This window comes from Phalacrocorax aristotelis, chromosome 1 (genome assembly GCF_949628215.1).
Source record: "Phalacrocorax aristotelis chromosome 1, bGulAri2.1, whole genome shotgun sequence".
NCBI classification, from domain to species: Eukaryota; Metazoa; Chordata; class Aves; order Suliformes; family Phalacrocoracidae; genus Phalacrocorax; species Phalacrocorax aristotelis.
The window spans coordinates 147,269,448-147,287,318 of NC_134276.1; the positions used below are offsets into that span (position 1 = coordinate 147,269,448).

Below are 17,871 nucleotides of genomic sequence, written 5' to 3' on the forward strand. Positions count from 1 at the left end.
GGCTGGGTGCCAGATTACAGGGCAATCTGAGGCAAAATTTCCAGGTAGCTAACTAAATTAAGGAGAGAAACATCAGGGAGCCTACTAAATGCAGAGTTTGTATGTGTTACTGTGAAAAAGAAGGAACACAGGTGATGCAGTCTGCTACATACTCTGTAACACAATGTTGATGTCACTGTGGGTGTTAGTGCTGCTCCACTAGACACAGCTTTAATATGAATTCATGAGCTTGATCTCAGAAAATGCAAAAATCATGAGACTGATTCCTCCAACATTATTATTTTGCATGGTAACCAAATATGATTTTCAGGGCTAGTTATTGAATAAAAACTTAAATCTGAAAATTATTATGTAAAACATAACAGATTTTTCTTTTTATGAGGGTGGTGAAACACTGGAACAGGTTGCCCAGAGAGGTGGTAGATGCCCCATCCCTGGAAACATTCAAGGTCAGGTAGAAGGGGACTCTGAGCAACCTGATCTAGTTGAAGATGAACCTGCTCATTGCAGGGGGGTTGGACTAGATGATCTTTGAATATCCATTCCAACCCAAATCATTCTATGATTCTATGACACAGTGAAATTAGCCAAGAATTAAATTAAATGGGAGGCACCATATTCTTAATTTCATTGTGTTTAATATGTATTTTTATAACAGTTTATGGCTAGCATATGCTTCTCACAGTAGTTTCTTGTGGAATAGTTTTTGCTACTATGGATATTATATGGCTACCATGTAAGGTTAATTCTTAAAGTTTTTCAATACATGTCAACTTTAATTTTCCAGCTCATCAGCGGTCATCAGTTACCACCCAGTAACTTGTCGAAGACTAACAAAGCTGACCCTCTAGTGCAGATAGAAATTTACGGTGTGCCAGAAGATCAAGCCAAAAAAAAATCTAGTGTTATAAAAAGCAATGGTGAGCAGCAGTTTTACTCTCGACTGTGAACAAAGCAAAATAATATTTTATAAGGAATTATCATATTTTAATCCCAAGAAGTTGTTAGGTGCTTTCAGAGACTGCAGTTATTTCTCTCTAGACTAGTATCTTCTGGCACAAAATCGGTAGCAGAAGTTCATGCTATGTGCCATTTTTGTAGACTGGTAGTTTAAGGAAGTACAAACACTGCTACGTAGTAGCACTCTCCTGAAGGAAGATGGAATGCATTGTCTTTACTCACTGTTGTGGGCTCACCCTGGGCAGCAGCAGCTCAGCCCCACGCAGCTGCTTGCTCACACTCCCGCAGTGGGATGGGGGAGAGCCAAAAGGGCAAAAGTGAGAAAACTCATGGGTTGAGATAAAGACAGTTTAATATGTAAAGCAAAAGCTACATGCGCAAGCAGAGTAAAATAATTCATTCACTGCTTCATGCTGAGCATGATGTTCAATGCCTTGGGGTACCCTTTTGGTCAGCTGTCCCAACTGTGTCTCCTCCCAACTCCTTGTGCACCCGCAGCCTACTCGCTGGAGTGGGTTGCCCCATGAGAGAGAGAGAAGTCCTTGACACTGAGTAAGCGCTGATCAGCAATAGGTAAAACATTGGTGTGTTATCAACACTGTTTTGGTCACAAATCTAAAACATAGCACCATACAAGTTGATATGGAGAAAATGAAAGCTATCCCAGACAAAACCAGTACACTAATTGTTAAAATTGAAGACTTTTTTTTTCCTGAAGAAATTTCTATGACTTCATCACTTAGCTCATATGCAGTTTCTAGTAGGACTAGTCCCTTAATTGCTTGACAGGTGAAGCATGTACTCTTTGTAGTTGTCTTCGAGCATTCCCTTAACTTCATCATGTAGATCTTATTGATGTCTCAGGCTAAAAGTTCCCTGTGATCTCCCTTCTTCTGTGCCTCTGTCTTCTATTTTTCCTTTTTCTTTTTTTGTAGATTGCTGCTGTTTTAAAACAGCCCCTTAATTTTTTTTCCCTCTGCATGAACAGTGCTCGAGACAAAGCACCCCACCCTCCTGTTTGACATCCTTTTTGTACTTTTAGTCAAGTGATCTCTTTACTGCCTCAATTTATTTAGCTTCTGCCTAATTTCCAACATTTTAAAAGGAGAAACTTTGGCAAAGACTGAAACTGGTATGGCTATAGGAAAATTTAAGTTGATCAGAGGTTCTTAACCTAGCCGTCACTGTCCCATTTTGCTCTCTTCTAAGAGATGACACCACTTTCTTAGGCTTTTGATTTACAGTAATATGTCGCTAATAGATGACAAATCCTTAGAAGGGGCAGGCCGGCATACTGTAAGCGAGTCCCAGGCTCTTTTTTTTTTTTCATTCTGAGACCTTTCCTCTGGCAGTTTTCTCCATAATATATACAAAAGATGTGACCTATATGCCACTGCAGTCAGTGGGAATCTCCTCATTTATTTAAATGGGCACAGAAATCTAGGGAAAAAAAATGAATCCTTACCAGTTCAGAGTAGTGATAGCAGATACAATATTACAGATATTAAGTGATAGAAATTAAACGGTATTTTGATACTGTGTATTTTCTCTTTTCGTTAGCTTTGAGCCCTAGATGGGATGAAATTTTCTCTTTTACTGTCCAAGTTCCAGAACTGGCATTGATACGCTTCTGTGTGGAAGATGAAATATCTCTGGTTGCAAATGAATTCCTTGGTCAATACACTTTACCACTGCTAAGCTTGAATAAAGGTAATATTTTAATATTTTTATGTGAGCCACCTATAACAGATCAGAAAAATCTACAACATTCCAGGCTTTTATGGTTATTGTAGTATTGATAGAGTACAGCATTATGTTTATTTCTTAAGGGAGAATTGTATAACCATAGGTAAAAATTACATTCTTGGTTTTTTTAAGTCATTGTAGTCTCTGAATGCAAATTCACAGTGTAGAAATCAAAAGAATATCAATTCCTACTGCAGTATTCCAGTCTAGATAGAAACTGCTCAGACAATATTTTAACGCATTGTAGTAGGAATCAGGAAGGGAGATTATTAAGAACTACTATAAAGGCACCAGTTTTGTGCACTTCCTGTTCAGTTAGGTCCAAAACGCAATACAAGCCAAACTGAAACAAAACAAAACAAAAACACCAAACCTATCTGCAACTTTTCAGAGCAGCGAATGAAGAATATAAATTAAGGAAAATACTTATGCTGTTTTTCTTGGTCATGTTCCTTTTATTGTACCGTTATAGCTTCTGGAATCTTATGTGATTAATAGGCTGCACATAAAGAGCAGCCGCAGAAGTCAGTAGGCCAAAAAGAAGGGCTTATGTAAAATAGCTGTTTACTATATTGAATTTCCAAAGCTATTTCTGACAAAACAAACAGCTAGCTTTTATTAGTGAATGAAGATGTGAAGGCAAAACATTAGAGCTGGCGATGGGCACTGTGCCTTTTTTATTGAGCTTAACAGGATTTTTAATGGCTTTTTCTTTCCAGGTTCTGAAGTCATAAAGCTGTTTGTGATTCTTAGTTGAGGTTGAGGAGTTACAGAAGAACAAAGACATTACTCTTAAAGCACACTTGCTTTTCTCCAACATAAATTTTTACACTGATCACCTTTTACTTTCCTTTTATTTATATCTTTCAGGATAATGAAAAAAAATCCTGCCAACTCACAGTGTCTGAGACTAATTTAAATAGCAGACACTAAAGCTTAAATATGCTTGCAAAACCATAAATTTGGGCTTTTTTTTTTAGTATAATTTTTCAGTGTGTCTCTAATCTGCTAGTATGATTAATTTCAGTCACAAATGGGGAACAGTAAGAGCATGCAGATTGCACAGGAAAGATTTTCAGTGGATTAATTAAAAATGGTAGGAAATGAGTGTAGGTACAAAAATTATAAACAATACCAAACAAATAGACCCAATGTAAATGTAAATGTAAAAAAAAAAAGTAAGATGCCATCAAGATGCCCAGAAGCATAAATAAAATGCTTCTAAGAGATGAACTAACAGATAATTTGAAAATTTATCACAACGCTTAACATTGAGACTTCTGGATTCCAGGTCTGGAACCATGGTTTTGTTTTAGGTACTTAAGCTCCCTAAATAGTGAAAGGGGAAAATAATACGTCTTGCAGAGGGAGCCAAGACAGTCTAGATTTCTTAGGAAAGAACTGTCTAAACCATGCTGAACAGTGAGTTTGGATTTAAATCTTACCCTTCACAGCTCTGATTGCTTTAATCTGCACTACAGGCCTGTCCCTTCTTCCCTAGGATTCATATCCCTGACATGTCTCCTGAGGGCAAGTTGCTTCCACAAGCTGAGCAGTGCTTACATCTTTTTTTTGATTTGACAGGCAGTGGAACAAAGTTGTGCCATTGTCACCCTCCACTGCATTTTCTCTTGAAAGGATTCAACTGTATGTCATCGCTACCTTCGTTTTTCCAGCAGCAGCTTCCCAGCTCAGCTGTAGATTAGACTGGGGAAGAATGTTTGCTGCCTACCTGTAGCAGTATTTGATTTTTCATGCAAAGATTAAATAGGTATACTCAGAGGGGCTGAAGGTGAGAATAAGTCTCTAGCTGGGTGGTTAAAGGCAAGAGGAGAGGGGACCTGGGTTATAGTCCCTGTCCCAATGAGTCTGCCATGTAGAATACTAATACAAGACAGGAATTTAATTATTACTGCTATTATCACTGGCTCAATGAATACTTAATTATTTCATACAAATCAGAACAATTTCAATAAAAAAGAAGTTTTACTTCTCTCAAAACACTTTGTAGAATAATCTGTAAGTAGGGTCTATAACACAGTCTTTGGAAATGAGTCTTTGTCCCTGAAGTGTATCTTTGGATAGGAAATAAACCAAGTCTTCCACATACTGTGTGCCTACTCTAAAAGTGGATCTCAAATGCGTATTGCCTGGATGCAGTTTTAATATCTGCTGCCCAGAAGCTGAACGTTAGATGCCAGGTGAACTTTCATGCTGTATAAAAGAATCAAGAAAATCCAAACCCAAATGAACGAGGGTCCCAAAGACTACACACACCCCCAGACGCACCTAAAGAAGGATTTAGAGAACTGCAGTTCTGATCATAGACACTTATTCATAACAGTTACTTACTTAAATAACTGCAGTTATATATACATAGATAAAACACAGAACATTTTCAAAAATCAGAAGTCATATTGTTTATTATTATGAAATAATGGGCATTTACAGTCATATAAAGCAATACAAGTTCAGGATTTTGAAGAGGGGTTTATTTTGTGTTTTGACAGGTCAGTTAATGAAGTTTGAAGTTGAGAACTATAGCTTCTCCAAATGCTTTAACAATCAGATGAACATATAGTTTCTGAGATATGCCTTATCCCTGATACTGGGAATCACTCATATGTGAGAGGAGAGCCTTAACAGGCTTAAGATGTCATGGTAGAAGGTCTTACACTACAGGTTTTTTCCTGCAGCTGGACAGTACATTTCTGCTGCAACAACGTTCTTCTCTAAGGCACTATCACTGCTGATGCACAAGTTATTTAATTTGCTCTCAGGACAATGCATGCAGCACAAAACATCTTTGGATGTTAAAATGTATGCTTCCCCCATATTTAGATATCACTGGGCTTTAGCCCAGTTTTTCAAACGTCTTCAGTTTGAAAAAACACCACGTCCTGAAAGACACTAAAATTTTTCACTGCGTCCAAAAATGAATTGGAATTCATTTAATTCCAACTGAAATACTGTATATGTAGAGAAGAAAACTAGTAGAAATGGGATTTGGGTTCTGTATCATTTCTGTTTATTTTAAAGAGTTAGTTACAGATTCATAAACTATGCCTTGTTTGCATTGTAGATCATGAAAAACATTCCATCATAACCTTTGCATTTGTGGTTAATACACTAGTAAAATGTTGTTATATTTACAGGTTACCGTAACGTTCCCCTGTTGTCCAGAGATGGTGGCAATCTCGAACCTGCATCACTGTTTGTTCATGTCTGGTACTATTAATGATGCTCTGCAGTAACAGTCGGTCTGGAGGATCACACCCTGCTCAATAAAGCAACAGCACTAGGCTTGCAACAACTCAGTGATCTGATTTCCAGAGTGGCACATTCTCAGTGATTTCATTAAGCTAATGGGAGTTGTGTGAGTAAATGGTATCCTGAATAATGGCTACTAATGTTGGCCCTACAATTACTTAGAACTAATTCATAAACACAGAACCTTTTTTGATGTTTTTAAAATTTGGTTAATAATTTTGTTTGTAGCTAATTTCAAATTATTTCAAAAATTGCAAAATTTCAAAATAATGATTAATTACTGAGAATAATATTCTAATATTTACGATCAGAGGCTACAAAATTATGAGCACGTTACATTGATATTTTTATCTGTATTGAACAAAATTTTTACCATTGTGTCTTTCCAAGGTAACAGGAAAAATTACACATACATAAATGCATACACATAAATTTATAATAAAAGCAGTTTCTGATTGGGTACACCTCTTTAATGTCCACTGTACTTTTTCTACCTGGAAAAACAGTTTTGAGAAAAAACTCCAGCTCTTAAAACGATAAAAACTCAGATGCTAATATTGGTACATTTTCTTAGCTTACTCTTGAACCTCCTGCTGCTAAAGACAGACAAATAATTCACAGACTGATTTGTAAAGGGCTGTGTTTCTCATAGCAGCAGGTGGCTCAGGATACATCTTAGTGTGAACTCAGGAAATAGGAAGCACAATGCTCTGAGGTGGACTAGAAGAATTTTAGGAAAGGCAAGGGTTGATTGTGTGATTTAAGATCTCTGCAGACAACTTCTTGCCTGACATATCTATCAGTGTAGGTCTTGCACATGACACACAATTTTCCCATCTTACAAAACAGAACTATTATTGAGCTTCCACAGGACTAGATCTACCCAGTTAATTGCAGATTTGTTACTCAAACATGGTTTGTTGTTTTTTTTTCTATACAGGATGCTGTGTTGAAAGATTTCTTTCTTTAATACCAAACAGCATTGCTTATGTTTGCAGACAGCACTGATAAAATTATATTTTAATGCTCTTTTTATTTAATGCCATTTTAATGCTATTTTATTTAATGTTGCTCTAAGACAGAAAACCAGGGCATGCAGTAAACTATGATTAGAAAATGTCACAGGAAATAACACTATTAGAAAATTGCATTATAGTTATAATAAGGAAACCAAGACAGTAGACTAAGAAGAATCGAAAATCAATATTGAACTGTAAGGTCAGGTAATTTGATAACATTGTGAGCTGGCCTCAATGTGTTTTCTGTGCTTGAGTGACAAGTCACTTGATTCTTTACCCAGGAGAGCCTATAATCTAAAATGTTAGACTTACTGATCTTTGTAGTGATCATATCTGTAGGCTAGCAAATATCCGTTTCATGTGGTAAATATTTTATAGCTTTTTTTTGGCTCTGAAGAATACTAATAATATTAATATTCAAGCAGAGTACCCCCTACTTCCCCTTACTGAGGAGGAGTTTAATTTCCCCAGGCAACCTGGTGTATTTATTCTCAGATAAAAACTGACCAAGTGATAGAGTCAATTGGTTTGATGCTGACAAAAACTCCAGCTTATTTAGTTTCCTAAATAAGACTCCTAGTCGCACTTCAGGAGCTTTATACAACATTACATTCTGAAGACTGATTTGCGAGTGTCCTTTGGGAGAAGAAGGCAATTATCTTCAGCTACTGGCATTACTATCCCTCTGTTGACCACTTGTCCAGCCGGTAGGACAAATGTCAGACCTACTCAGTATATGGTAATTTAAAATTTTACAACAGATCAGATGACAAATCAACATGTCTCCTGTGCCTTAAAAATGTGGCCTTGTTCCTGGAAAGGTATATATACATGGTCAACTATGCGTGTGTACGAGGCTGGCAATAATGGACAGTTCATTATGGCTGCTCACATGCTGAATGTTTAAAGATGTGCTTAAGTGCTTCCTCAATTTACGTAAAAATGCTTTGAAGAACAGAGCCCAAAATTAGCCTCAGTGAACTCAAAGGAACCACTCATGTTCATTGTTTAATATGTATATATACATTTTATAGCCCTGAGGTCAACACTTGTATTGACTTGATTCACTTATGCAGCATAAGAATGCAATGCGGTAAGACCAGTGAACAAAGATTCCTTATAGCATGATCTTAAATAAATACCATGCTGAAAGCTCACATTCAGTATGTTTTATTTATTTGTGAATATTAGCTTCTCCCCCCTCCTTTCTTCTCACAAATGACCAGCTATATCTGCTCTTGGATGTCAGAATAAAAGAAACAATGACATATCTTACTGACAAATTAATATCCTGGATTGAATGTTACATTACACCAGAAGTTAAAAGCACACCAAGAAATACTGCACAAAACGTGTAAAGTGCAAAACTTTTAGCATTTGTTTTGTTTTAATGTATTGATCATATAAGATTTAACTTGAAATTTGCTAGGTATCTGAAATGTATTGGCACCCAGGGAACCACCCCATGGTTCTCTGGTGAAATCACCATATGCAGTGGGGTAATAGCAGATGCTGATAAATGACACCATCATCAGCATTGTTTCAACGCAGTCAGTGGAATAAATGGGTAAAGATTTAGGCCCCACACTTTGATGTGTACTGAATTTAGTGTTTTTACAGTACTATTTAATACGAACAAAACAAATACTGCTGTCCTAAGAATTTCCTGCGTGCTGCTACAAGTTCTTAGCATGTGATTTCTTAAACCCATACTGAGAGGAATCAGTTGCGGGAAGACGGTAGCAATTTTAAGACAATAGCCTTATGATTAGAAATGTTAAGGTATGTGATCAGCAGACGACTGCATATTCTCAAGGGCAACAGAGACAAAATGTACCATGGGAAATGGGATAAAGAAACCTTAGCTGATAAATAATTGATTTATCTTAGACAACATTTAAATTTCACTGTTTCCCAGTGGATACCACTTTTCTTCATTTAACTGGACACTGCTCAGTTGGATGTTAACAGCTCCCACAAATGTCCCTTTGCTTTTCACAACAAGCTTCAGTATATGGCCTTTGAGCTCTGTGACTTTGTCATACACAACCTGAAATAATATAGTGAAACAGAAAAAAACCATATGAATCTGTGAATCTATCTGACAGGCAAAACACTTGAATACAGCATTCGGGGTGGTGATTACAGCTTTATAATACTTGCTTTAAACTGCCCTCCAGAATTATAAGCTACTAAACATGAGCCAAATTCACTCAACTTAGTGAATTTAACTCAGAAATATATTTAACCTTATGTAGTTTACATAAAAGAGATTCTGCCAGCTTAGGCTTGTGAAATCTGATTTCCAAGCATTTGTAAATGAATTTGAAGCCTATGTTGGGCAATGCTTGAGAAAAAACAGGTTTACATAATTGTCCCTGTGAAAACTGACACTCTAACTTAAGCAGAGTTTTGAAATCAAATGTGAAGATATATCAGATCCTCCATGAAGGTCATCAGGAAATGACAATACAATTGATTTTCTGGAGGAGAGATTCAGGTGGAGGGTTCTCATCATGGACAGTGGCATGAAAACATAAGATAGTTTATTCTGTAAAAATGTGCATTGTTATAATTTAAAAATATATTTCCATAGCAGATGCTTTGATAAATGGTATTGCTTTTCTGCAAAAATCAGAAAAATCCAGGAAAACAGTTTTGATGTCAATTTTTTTTTAATCTATATAAATTGTATTTGTTACATGTTACTTAGTAGTGCCCTAAAGCAACCTTATGTTTTATTGATATGTCTCATAAAGGTGTATCATATCAATCCACAGTTCCTCAGAATGTGTTTGCTGTACTGTACTTGTGATTAAATCTTGTGCTGCATACCAAAATTTTAAAAGATCAAGCCAAAGCTTGATCCAAATTTTCTTCTAACCAAGACTTCCATAAAACATCATAACTGTTCTACATCCAACAAACCCACATCATAGAAGAGATGATAATTTTCCATCAAAAATGGTTTGTATGAATTTTACTATTACAATACAAATAACTTTATGCATGATTCTGGATGCTAATGCTATCCAGATGTGCCCATTATAAAAATACCTGCATTTTTTAATGGACTCATCAAATATTAAACATGACAGCCCACTCTGCAGAAGTTGAAATATGGAACTTCTCTGAGATTGGACCCAATTTAGCAAGTGGAACTTAGTAAATTTGGATGTTTCTGTTACTTAAGAAGTGCTGTTAATACTTCTCAAACTAAATGAGACAGCTTGCTTAGCATCTCTTTAGAAAATTACTCAGGCCTATAGTTTTTAAAATATCCTTGAAATTACCTTAGTACTACGAGACCACACTGAGGTTAATTACGATATGTTAATGGTGTATTTTCTGAATTTAAAGAAAACAGTCTGGAGTGATAGGCTAACACAAATGAGCTGCATTCAGAACAGATTCCTACGTTTCAGTCTCTGCATTAATCAAAAACTGCTGAGTGAACTGCATGTGGGTTGATAAAATGTGAAAGAATGCTCTCAGCTAGTTTCAGGCCTGAAAGGTAAGCTTTGTTAAGAGAAGTACATTTAATCTAAAATTTGTATGGCTGGAAATGTTTTTGCTATTTTAGTTGCAATGGAAAATGCTTTAAATTTTAATCTCTCTGTGCAGTTTAAAAAGCAAATGCAGTGACATACTGTCACTTCAGAAGAACGGGAAAGCAAAACTGCCTAAAAGGAGTTTGCCATGCCGCCTTGTTGGATTTACTGTGCAGTCTGAATGCAGTCTATACGCATGGGACTGCTGAGGAAAGGAAAAGTCAGACAGAGCCCCCTCTAGCTTGAACCTCTGTGGGCTGGATTGCTGAGTCTTCTCTGTACCTCCAATAATAAGAGGCAGAAATAACCATGGAAGATGTCCCGCAGACAGGGATAGAATTTATAAAGGCTCAGCCCCAGCAACGTTCCTCACGATGAGTGGCAACAGAAACATGGTTCTGAACTTCATGGGTGGGCCCAGGAGGCTCAGAACTGTTGGTGCTCCCAGACTCCCTAGCTGGCCTTGGCCGCCCCGGTGGAACCACAGAGGGATTTTGTCTGCTCTGCAAACTGCAGGGATGCCGCAGCGAGCGCCAAACAGTCACAGCGTCAGGCTACTCTGGCAGCAAGCACCAACAGACAGGGCACCAAGCTCTCTGGTGGAGGGGGATAGTTGGTGCTGGGGGGATGAATGGCTCCCGCCACAGGAAAGAAAAACTGTCCCACTCACTCTTTTTAACTAGTTTTTACTAGAAAGGTCTTACCAGGGGGAAACGTTTCCTTTTCCTTTCAGAAACCTTTGGAAATCATAGTTTAGAACAGCTGTCATGAAAGTTGCATCTGGTGCCTTTTGGTTTTGATGTTTACTGTGCCTATTTCACCAAGTATGTATGTGAATAGCTTCTCAGCATCTCCCCAACAAAATCAAAGTGAAATGATGAAGAATATACAAAAAGCAAGGACAAGTACAGTAAGCGATAATATACTTTAGAATAAATCTATGATTTGATTACAGAAGTGATCCTAATCTCACTGTAGAAAGGTGCCTTGTTTCTTTGCCAATTTATTAAAGCTTCCATCTTCATCTGTTGCTTTAAATCACCAAAAAGCGTACACGTTAGCTGTAAGAGCTAAGAATCTTCAGTACGGTGGATCACAACAGGTGTGAACCAGGGTAATGAACAACTTTCAATCTTTGGACAAAAGAAGGCTTTAAGCTTTGAGCAATGACAGACCTTATGGTGCAGGTTGGGTGGTTTTCAAATGATCCCAAGAAACTGTTTCTAAAATGGTACTGCAAATTCAGCTGGAGCAAGGTATATATCATCAGAATGTAGGGACAGAAGAAAGGTCTGGAGAAAGCTGAATTAGTATGTGGATGAAACAAATGCCACCTGCCAGAATTTCATAATCAGAACAGTTAAATCCTGAAATGATTGTGTAGTATGTAGAATATATGTAGAATATTTGCCTCCCGCTTATACAGCTACATCAAATGGAGGTGAGTTATACATGGCCATGCAGCAAATCAGTGGGACAGTCAGGGCTGGAATTCAAGTATTCCTGGCTCCAAAAAGAGAAGCACCATTGACCTACAGGAGTCTAATGACATTTCAATCGCAAATGCGAGACAGTTGCTTCTCCTTAGGTAGCCATGGCACGGTTCCTAGTTTTGTTCTTAATTGTCCAAATTAGCTTTGACGCACGGTGCCGGAGGGAGCGTCTGTGGCTCCTGGTGCAGCTCCCCTCCTCCCCCTCTATCAGGCTTGCTCGCGCTGTTCTGGTTGTTGCAGGCCGGTGTCCCCTCTGCTCCAAAGGCAACTGCAACAACACTAACAGACTGATGTGGCCCAGGTATATTTGCTCACATTTGACTGCACCCAAAGGGCAGGATGGAGAGAGTTGCCTCTCGTTCTGGCTTCATCATGCCAATGTACACTCTGCTTTGTCCTGGAGGTTTGCTCATATCATGCATACACACAGGCACTCAAGAGATAAACTGAGGACATTTGAGACCTTGAAGCATGTCTCAGGGCAAAGGCTACGCATATGAGCAAGACCCCACTGCAGTCACTTCTGGTCATTGCAACTTTTCTTGGCAAGACTTTAAACTTAAATAATTCAGATTTAATTTTTTTTTACTTTCTTAGTTTTCACTAAGCTATTCTGGAACCTCCCAAGTTAAGTCTTATTTATTCCTAACAGTGGTCTATAAGCAGGTATGTTATTCTTCTTCTCTTTACACTGCATTCCATTTTTCTGTGTTCTTTCTCCTCTTCTTGACCATCATTTTTTAATACAAGGTTATACCAGTGTGAGTGCAACAAACTCCAAAATCCAAATAAAGGAACAAGAGAAAAAAGGAGTGCTTGTTAAAAGCAACCCCAAAATATTTGGCATAGTTCATTCTATTGTCAGCCCTCCTGGACTTTCACATCTTTACTCTCACACACATGAGTAAAAATCAAAAATAAAAAGCACTTTTGCGAGGCTGATAATTTGCTGTAGGCAGTCATAAGCAATAAAAGTATAAAACGAAAACCAAAAACACCCAAGAGAAGCATATTTCAGAATTTTCTCAATCTTGGACACAGAGAGAAATTAATATACAGCTTCCTTCCAGCAATTTGGCTTTAATAAAAACTTATGAACTCATAAAAAAGGCTAGTACATTTCTGTACACAGCGTTTTGGACAGTAACTAACTTAAAAGACAGCTGACTTATATTTTTAGTAGTTTCTCTTCCCTGGGGCGGCTTCTGCCTCAGTCTACCAGCCTTGGATAGAAAATGCATACAGAATGATACCACATATGGAAGAACAGAGCTGCTAACAGCACAAGCACTGGGTTTGAAATGCCCAAGTTCAATGGAACCATATGTCCCCACTGTGATTAGCAGTTCCTGGTGAAAAAGACTGAGCATCTGTGAAGAAGGCTGCAAGTTTTGAGTAAGGGATATTAAAGTTTTCATGGAATTTCTCTTAACAGCAGTGGAATGCTCCTTAACCAAAATTAGATCTCCTCCCAGTGCCTACTGTCTGACTGCAGGCAGGATTTTGGATTTTCTTGCCTTCACCTTGATTCAATAATGATTAGAAAGGTAACTGTCTTCCAGCGTGGCTGGCTGGTCCTTGTCTGTAGTCCATTTTGGATATTTTACAATGAGTGTTATTATACAATCATATTCTATTTCTTTGCTTTAAATATCTTTCAAATGTAAAGGAATTTCTTTAGACGGGTCAGTTAGACTCATTCCACTGTCTCTTTGGCTGCAAAAAAAGGGAAAGAACATAACAAAAAATATAGCCCAGCTCCCTGTTGTTCCACTGCAGAACCGCAGGGAGGGAAATTTGTCTCAGCTGTTAGCAGTGATACTACTCAAGGAGCCTACTTACAGAGGCGCTGGAAGTCATCAGCGTAAGTAGGTAACTTTTGTAATCAAATAGATGTGGGAAAATAAAAATATTAAAACTCCAGGACAGGAGATAAGGACACTTAGTCTCAGCTGACTAACTCAAGCTTTATCATATCTTATCTATGAAACAGAGTGGAGTGGTAATATTTTCCATGCCTTCTACTATAAACCCTGCTCAAAGTGCATTTCTAAATTGCTTTGAGATCTTTAGGAGATTTGTTATATGTAATAATTATAATCTCAAATCCCACCTACTGTTTGAATCCCATCTGCCCTCACAAAACAACATAGTTTATGCCACTTCCCATTCTGTCGTAAATGTTTCTCCATACAAATGTTTCTTTTCACCCCAGAGGCACGAGCACTTCACTGGCGTGTGAAATAATTATGCGTGGCTGTGAACTGCTAGCATTTTGACGTAAAAAAACCTGGGCTATTTGTTATCATTTAGGACAGTGACAACCAATTTTGTTGTCTACTTTCAAGTGTGGATTTGAATAACAGCAGCCATTCAATTAGTGCTTTTGATGATATTGTACAAATCTGCATTCAAAAGAGCCTAGATTTTGGTGCAATGATGGTTGGTTTCATTTGGCTAACGTGTAACTGTGGTTATGGTGTAAGATAGAGCAGTGTGAATAATCCAGCTGCTTTCCTGAAGAAAGAGATATGAAGAGATTGTTTTACTTCTGAGAAAGATGCAAAGCAGAAGATTGCCCCCATTTGTTGTTCCACTTACGATATGCTCCTTCTTTTTGATCATACTCATGGTAACAGCTCTAAAGGATGTACTGTTATTTTGTTTCAAGAATGGGCAAAGAAAATCAAACAAGTAAGAAATGGTGGAAGAAAGTGAATGGTACTCACAATTTCATTGTAAGTAGGGTCAAAGCTTTTTGGAGCTGTTCGTGTTTTCCTTCGGCTGACCTCATAAGGGTATGGCAGAAGATAAAATTCAGCGTGTGCACATGGGGCAGAGCCATCTGGGAGGCACTGAAAAACAAAATGGTCATAAATATGAATGCTCATGTTCTAGCAATGAAAGCAAACAAAAAGTACCAAATGAAATCTGGACTTTCAGCAGACACAGAAACATGTTACATTCTCTGTATTCTCTTGGCTAAATTGGAGTGCTAGTGCAGTAAACAACAGGAATTCTTAGAATTCAGCTTAATATTGAATCAGTAAAATAGAAATGAAATAATACCAGAACAAGGTAAAATTGCCTATCTTTAATAATTTACGTTCTGATGGAAAAAAACTTTAAGCCTCAATCTACTTTAACTCAGCTTAATCCGATACAGCATCTAGCCCTTCCATTTTCCAGAGCAATGCATAGAAACTGGATTCTCGCCAGTAAGCTCCTATTGATTTTAACCCCTAAGTAACAGTGCTGGTACTGGGGAGACTTGCTTGTTTCTAAGGCTGTTCCATAAAGCATATTTCTATAGAAGAGCTAGGACCATTTCCTGCAGCAATATGGGCAGGAGAAGATTCTTAAAATAACAGTCTTTCCGATCTCTCCCATCACACAGCTGCAAACTCTTTAATTTTCCAGTTCAGATTATTTAACGATATTCCAGATATTCCACTTTATGGTAGCTACCTGAGATCACAGCCAATCTATTAACCAGGCTCAGTCATAAGCTAATGCTGGTGGGTGGAGAGTTTTTTGTTTACGTCTCAACACCTGTAAGGTTAATCCTAAAGCTACATTACAGTTACTTAGAAAACACATTGGCGGTATGAGACGCTTTAAAAGAACACACGAGAAACATAATCAAGAAAAACTATGGAATAGGTATCTTGCCAGCATATGTCACTTAGTGCTTACCTTATCATTAAGCAGAAACCTTTGTGTTGGTAACACAGTATACAATCAGAAAGCACAAAATGGGGCATATCAGAATATCAGTAATTTAATCGTATTATCAGCATTTTAAGCAGCAAGTTTACCTTGTGACAGGATGGAAATGAAAATGCAGGCAAAAAGAAAAGATCTCAAAATGTCTGGAACCGATGAAGCCAGAGCATTACCTAGGCAGCTGCATTTATATTTTCCATTGTAATTTTACCTAGCTAGAGTAAAGTAATTTCTCAGATTTTGATTATTCACAGTATGTGTCTAGAAATATGGGGCTTTCTACAGGCATTATCAACAACACATCCTTGTGATAGGAGAAACCGCTGGTGGCCTAGCAATAAATAACTGCTCTATTGGGAAGGAAAACAGTGCTTGTGTGTGTGAGCAACCAGTTCCTTCACAACAAATCTCTAGGTTTTGTTATCTGAAATGATCCTTCAAGGCAAATGATGTGGTCAACTGCAAAGCTTATGATTGCGATCATTAACACTATACAGCATCAAAGGATGCACTACTCAAATCATTATGTATTGTCAGCACTATGTGAACACTTAATGTTACTATTGCTAAGCTCCCCAAAGTATATCTGCTTTAAAATATACACGGGATTCAGATAGATGGGACTCAACAGCCAAAATAAGAATGCTATTAAGTGGCAGTGAAACTAATGGGTATTTTCCTAGGACAGAATACCATGTTGTTAATGTAGGATTTATAATTTGCACTGTCTGTTTGAAAGCCTGTCTCTATTGATCTAGGACTATACTAGAACTTCAATCAAGGATTACAGATAACAGTAAAATTACACGTATCTTAAAAATCAAGAAGGAGAAAGAAATGTAGCCTTAAATACCAGTCCAAGCAACCAGGATCCTAACTGTAATCAAGCTCTTCTCAATGAATAGAAAAGCATGACTGTAACTCGAAGGCCAAGAGATTTTAGTTGTTTCAGACAAAAAAGGGAGTATGGTTAAAAAAACCAACCATATCAGCTCAACTGCTGAGGCCAGCACAACAATCTTCACTATCTCAAACATGGAAATACAGTACAGGGAGAGTCCTGTAAAACGTCAGGCTTTATAAATCATCCCAGCAGTGTATTACCTAACTGGGGACCATGTCACAGCTAATTTTAAAAGTGGAGGCCAGCAGTGGCTGCAAAGGGCACCGGGCTGAGGAGCCCAGATGGCAGGTAATGGGCTGCAAAGGTAACAGAGAGGACAGCTGCATCCGTGGGGTTCTGCTCCCCTTTGAGTCACAAGCAGTAACAAGTGCTGTTCCCCACTGCACACCTCAGGGCAGCAAAGGCACAGATCAGGGCAGCATCGTTTGCATTTGAAACACGCTCAGTCTGACATTCACCTGCCAGGGAAAGAATCCAAGCTGATTGCCTTGTCAGGACCAGGGAATCCAGAAGCGCATGCAGTGAATCGAGAAAAAGTCAGACAAAAATTGTCACTATGCCTTTGAGCTGCTCCTTGTACCCTGCTAGCAACGCTGGCACATTATCTAGCCTTCAGCCAACTAACCCTCCTCCAAGAGCTGACTCCTCCCAAAATCTAAGGAAGGCACTTTGCAGTAGGCCTTTGGCCATATGAAACACAGACAGAAAACTACTTCCTCGGTATCCCTTTGTATGTAGCTAGATATATGTTGAAAGAGGTGAGTGGGACGAGAGGGTCAAGAGAGAAAATTAAAAAAAAGAGTATTTTAGCAATTCAGAGAAGAACACTCAGGGCAAAGCAGTTGCTCTGGGATCTTTCAGAACTAAAACAAAGCCACTTTTCATGAATAGTAGCAATCAGCAGCCAGACTGTTAGAGGTAATTTAAACTGCAGCCACCTGAATTCCAACTAGAGAGCTTAGTTCTGGTTGTCGGGTATTGGTTTCTTTCCCCCCTGCTTTACAGATAATATTTTCCCACTTCATCTCCCTTTACTGTGGAAAGGCAAACAGGACACTCCAAATCCCACAACTGTCCTTATTTTCCATCTGCAGTGTCACTGTTATGCCACCAAGCAATCAAAAAGCTTCAGCTGAGCTCTCTTCAAAAGCCAGATCACACCTTCCACTTCTCAGCTGCCCTTCCCTGCCTCCCAATATGAC

The 17,871-nt window shown here is 38.2% G+C and overlaps 2 protein-coding genes across 3 annotated transcripts in view; one reads left to right on the forward strand and one right to left on the reverse strand.

Annotated features, from left to right (window-relative positions):
* The window catches only part of PLCZ1 (phospholipase C zeta 1), a 53,502-nt gene extending 47,304 nt beyond the window's left edge, over positions 1-6,198 (forward strand). Inside the window, exons 11-13 of the mRNA XM_075114788.1 lie at positions 788-920; positions 2,521-2,670; positions 5,862-6,198. Coding sequence (XP_074970889.1) covers positions 788-920; positions 2,521-2,670; positions 5,862-5,944 — 366 coding nt within the window. The 3' untranslated portion in view covers positions 5,945-6,198. The remainder of the gene's footprint in view (positions 1-787; positions 921-2,520; positions 2,671-5,861) is intronic.
* A 1,951-nt stretch (positions 6,199-8,149) lies between these two features.
* The window catches only part of PIK3C2G (phosphatidylinositol-4-phosphate 3-kinase catalytic subunit type 2 gamma), a 226,893-nt gene continuing 217,171 nt past the window's right edge, over positions 8,150-17,871 (reverse strand). For both annotated transcript variants that reach the window (XM_075114763.1, XM_075114773.1), the window contains 2 exons: positions 14,769-14,894; positions 8,150-9,045 (listed from right to left, as the gene is read on the reverse strand). In XM_075114763.1, coding sequence (XP_074970864.1) covers positions 8,893-9,045; positions 14,769-14,894 — 279 coding nt within the window. In that variant the 3' untranslated portion in view covers positions 8,150-8,892. The remainder of the gene's footprint in view (positions 9,046-14,768; positions 14,895-17,871) is intronic.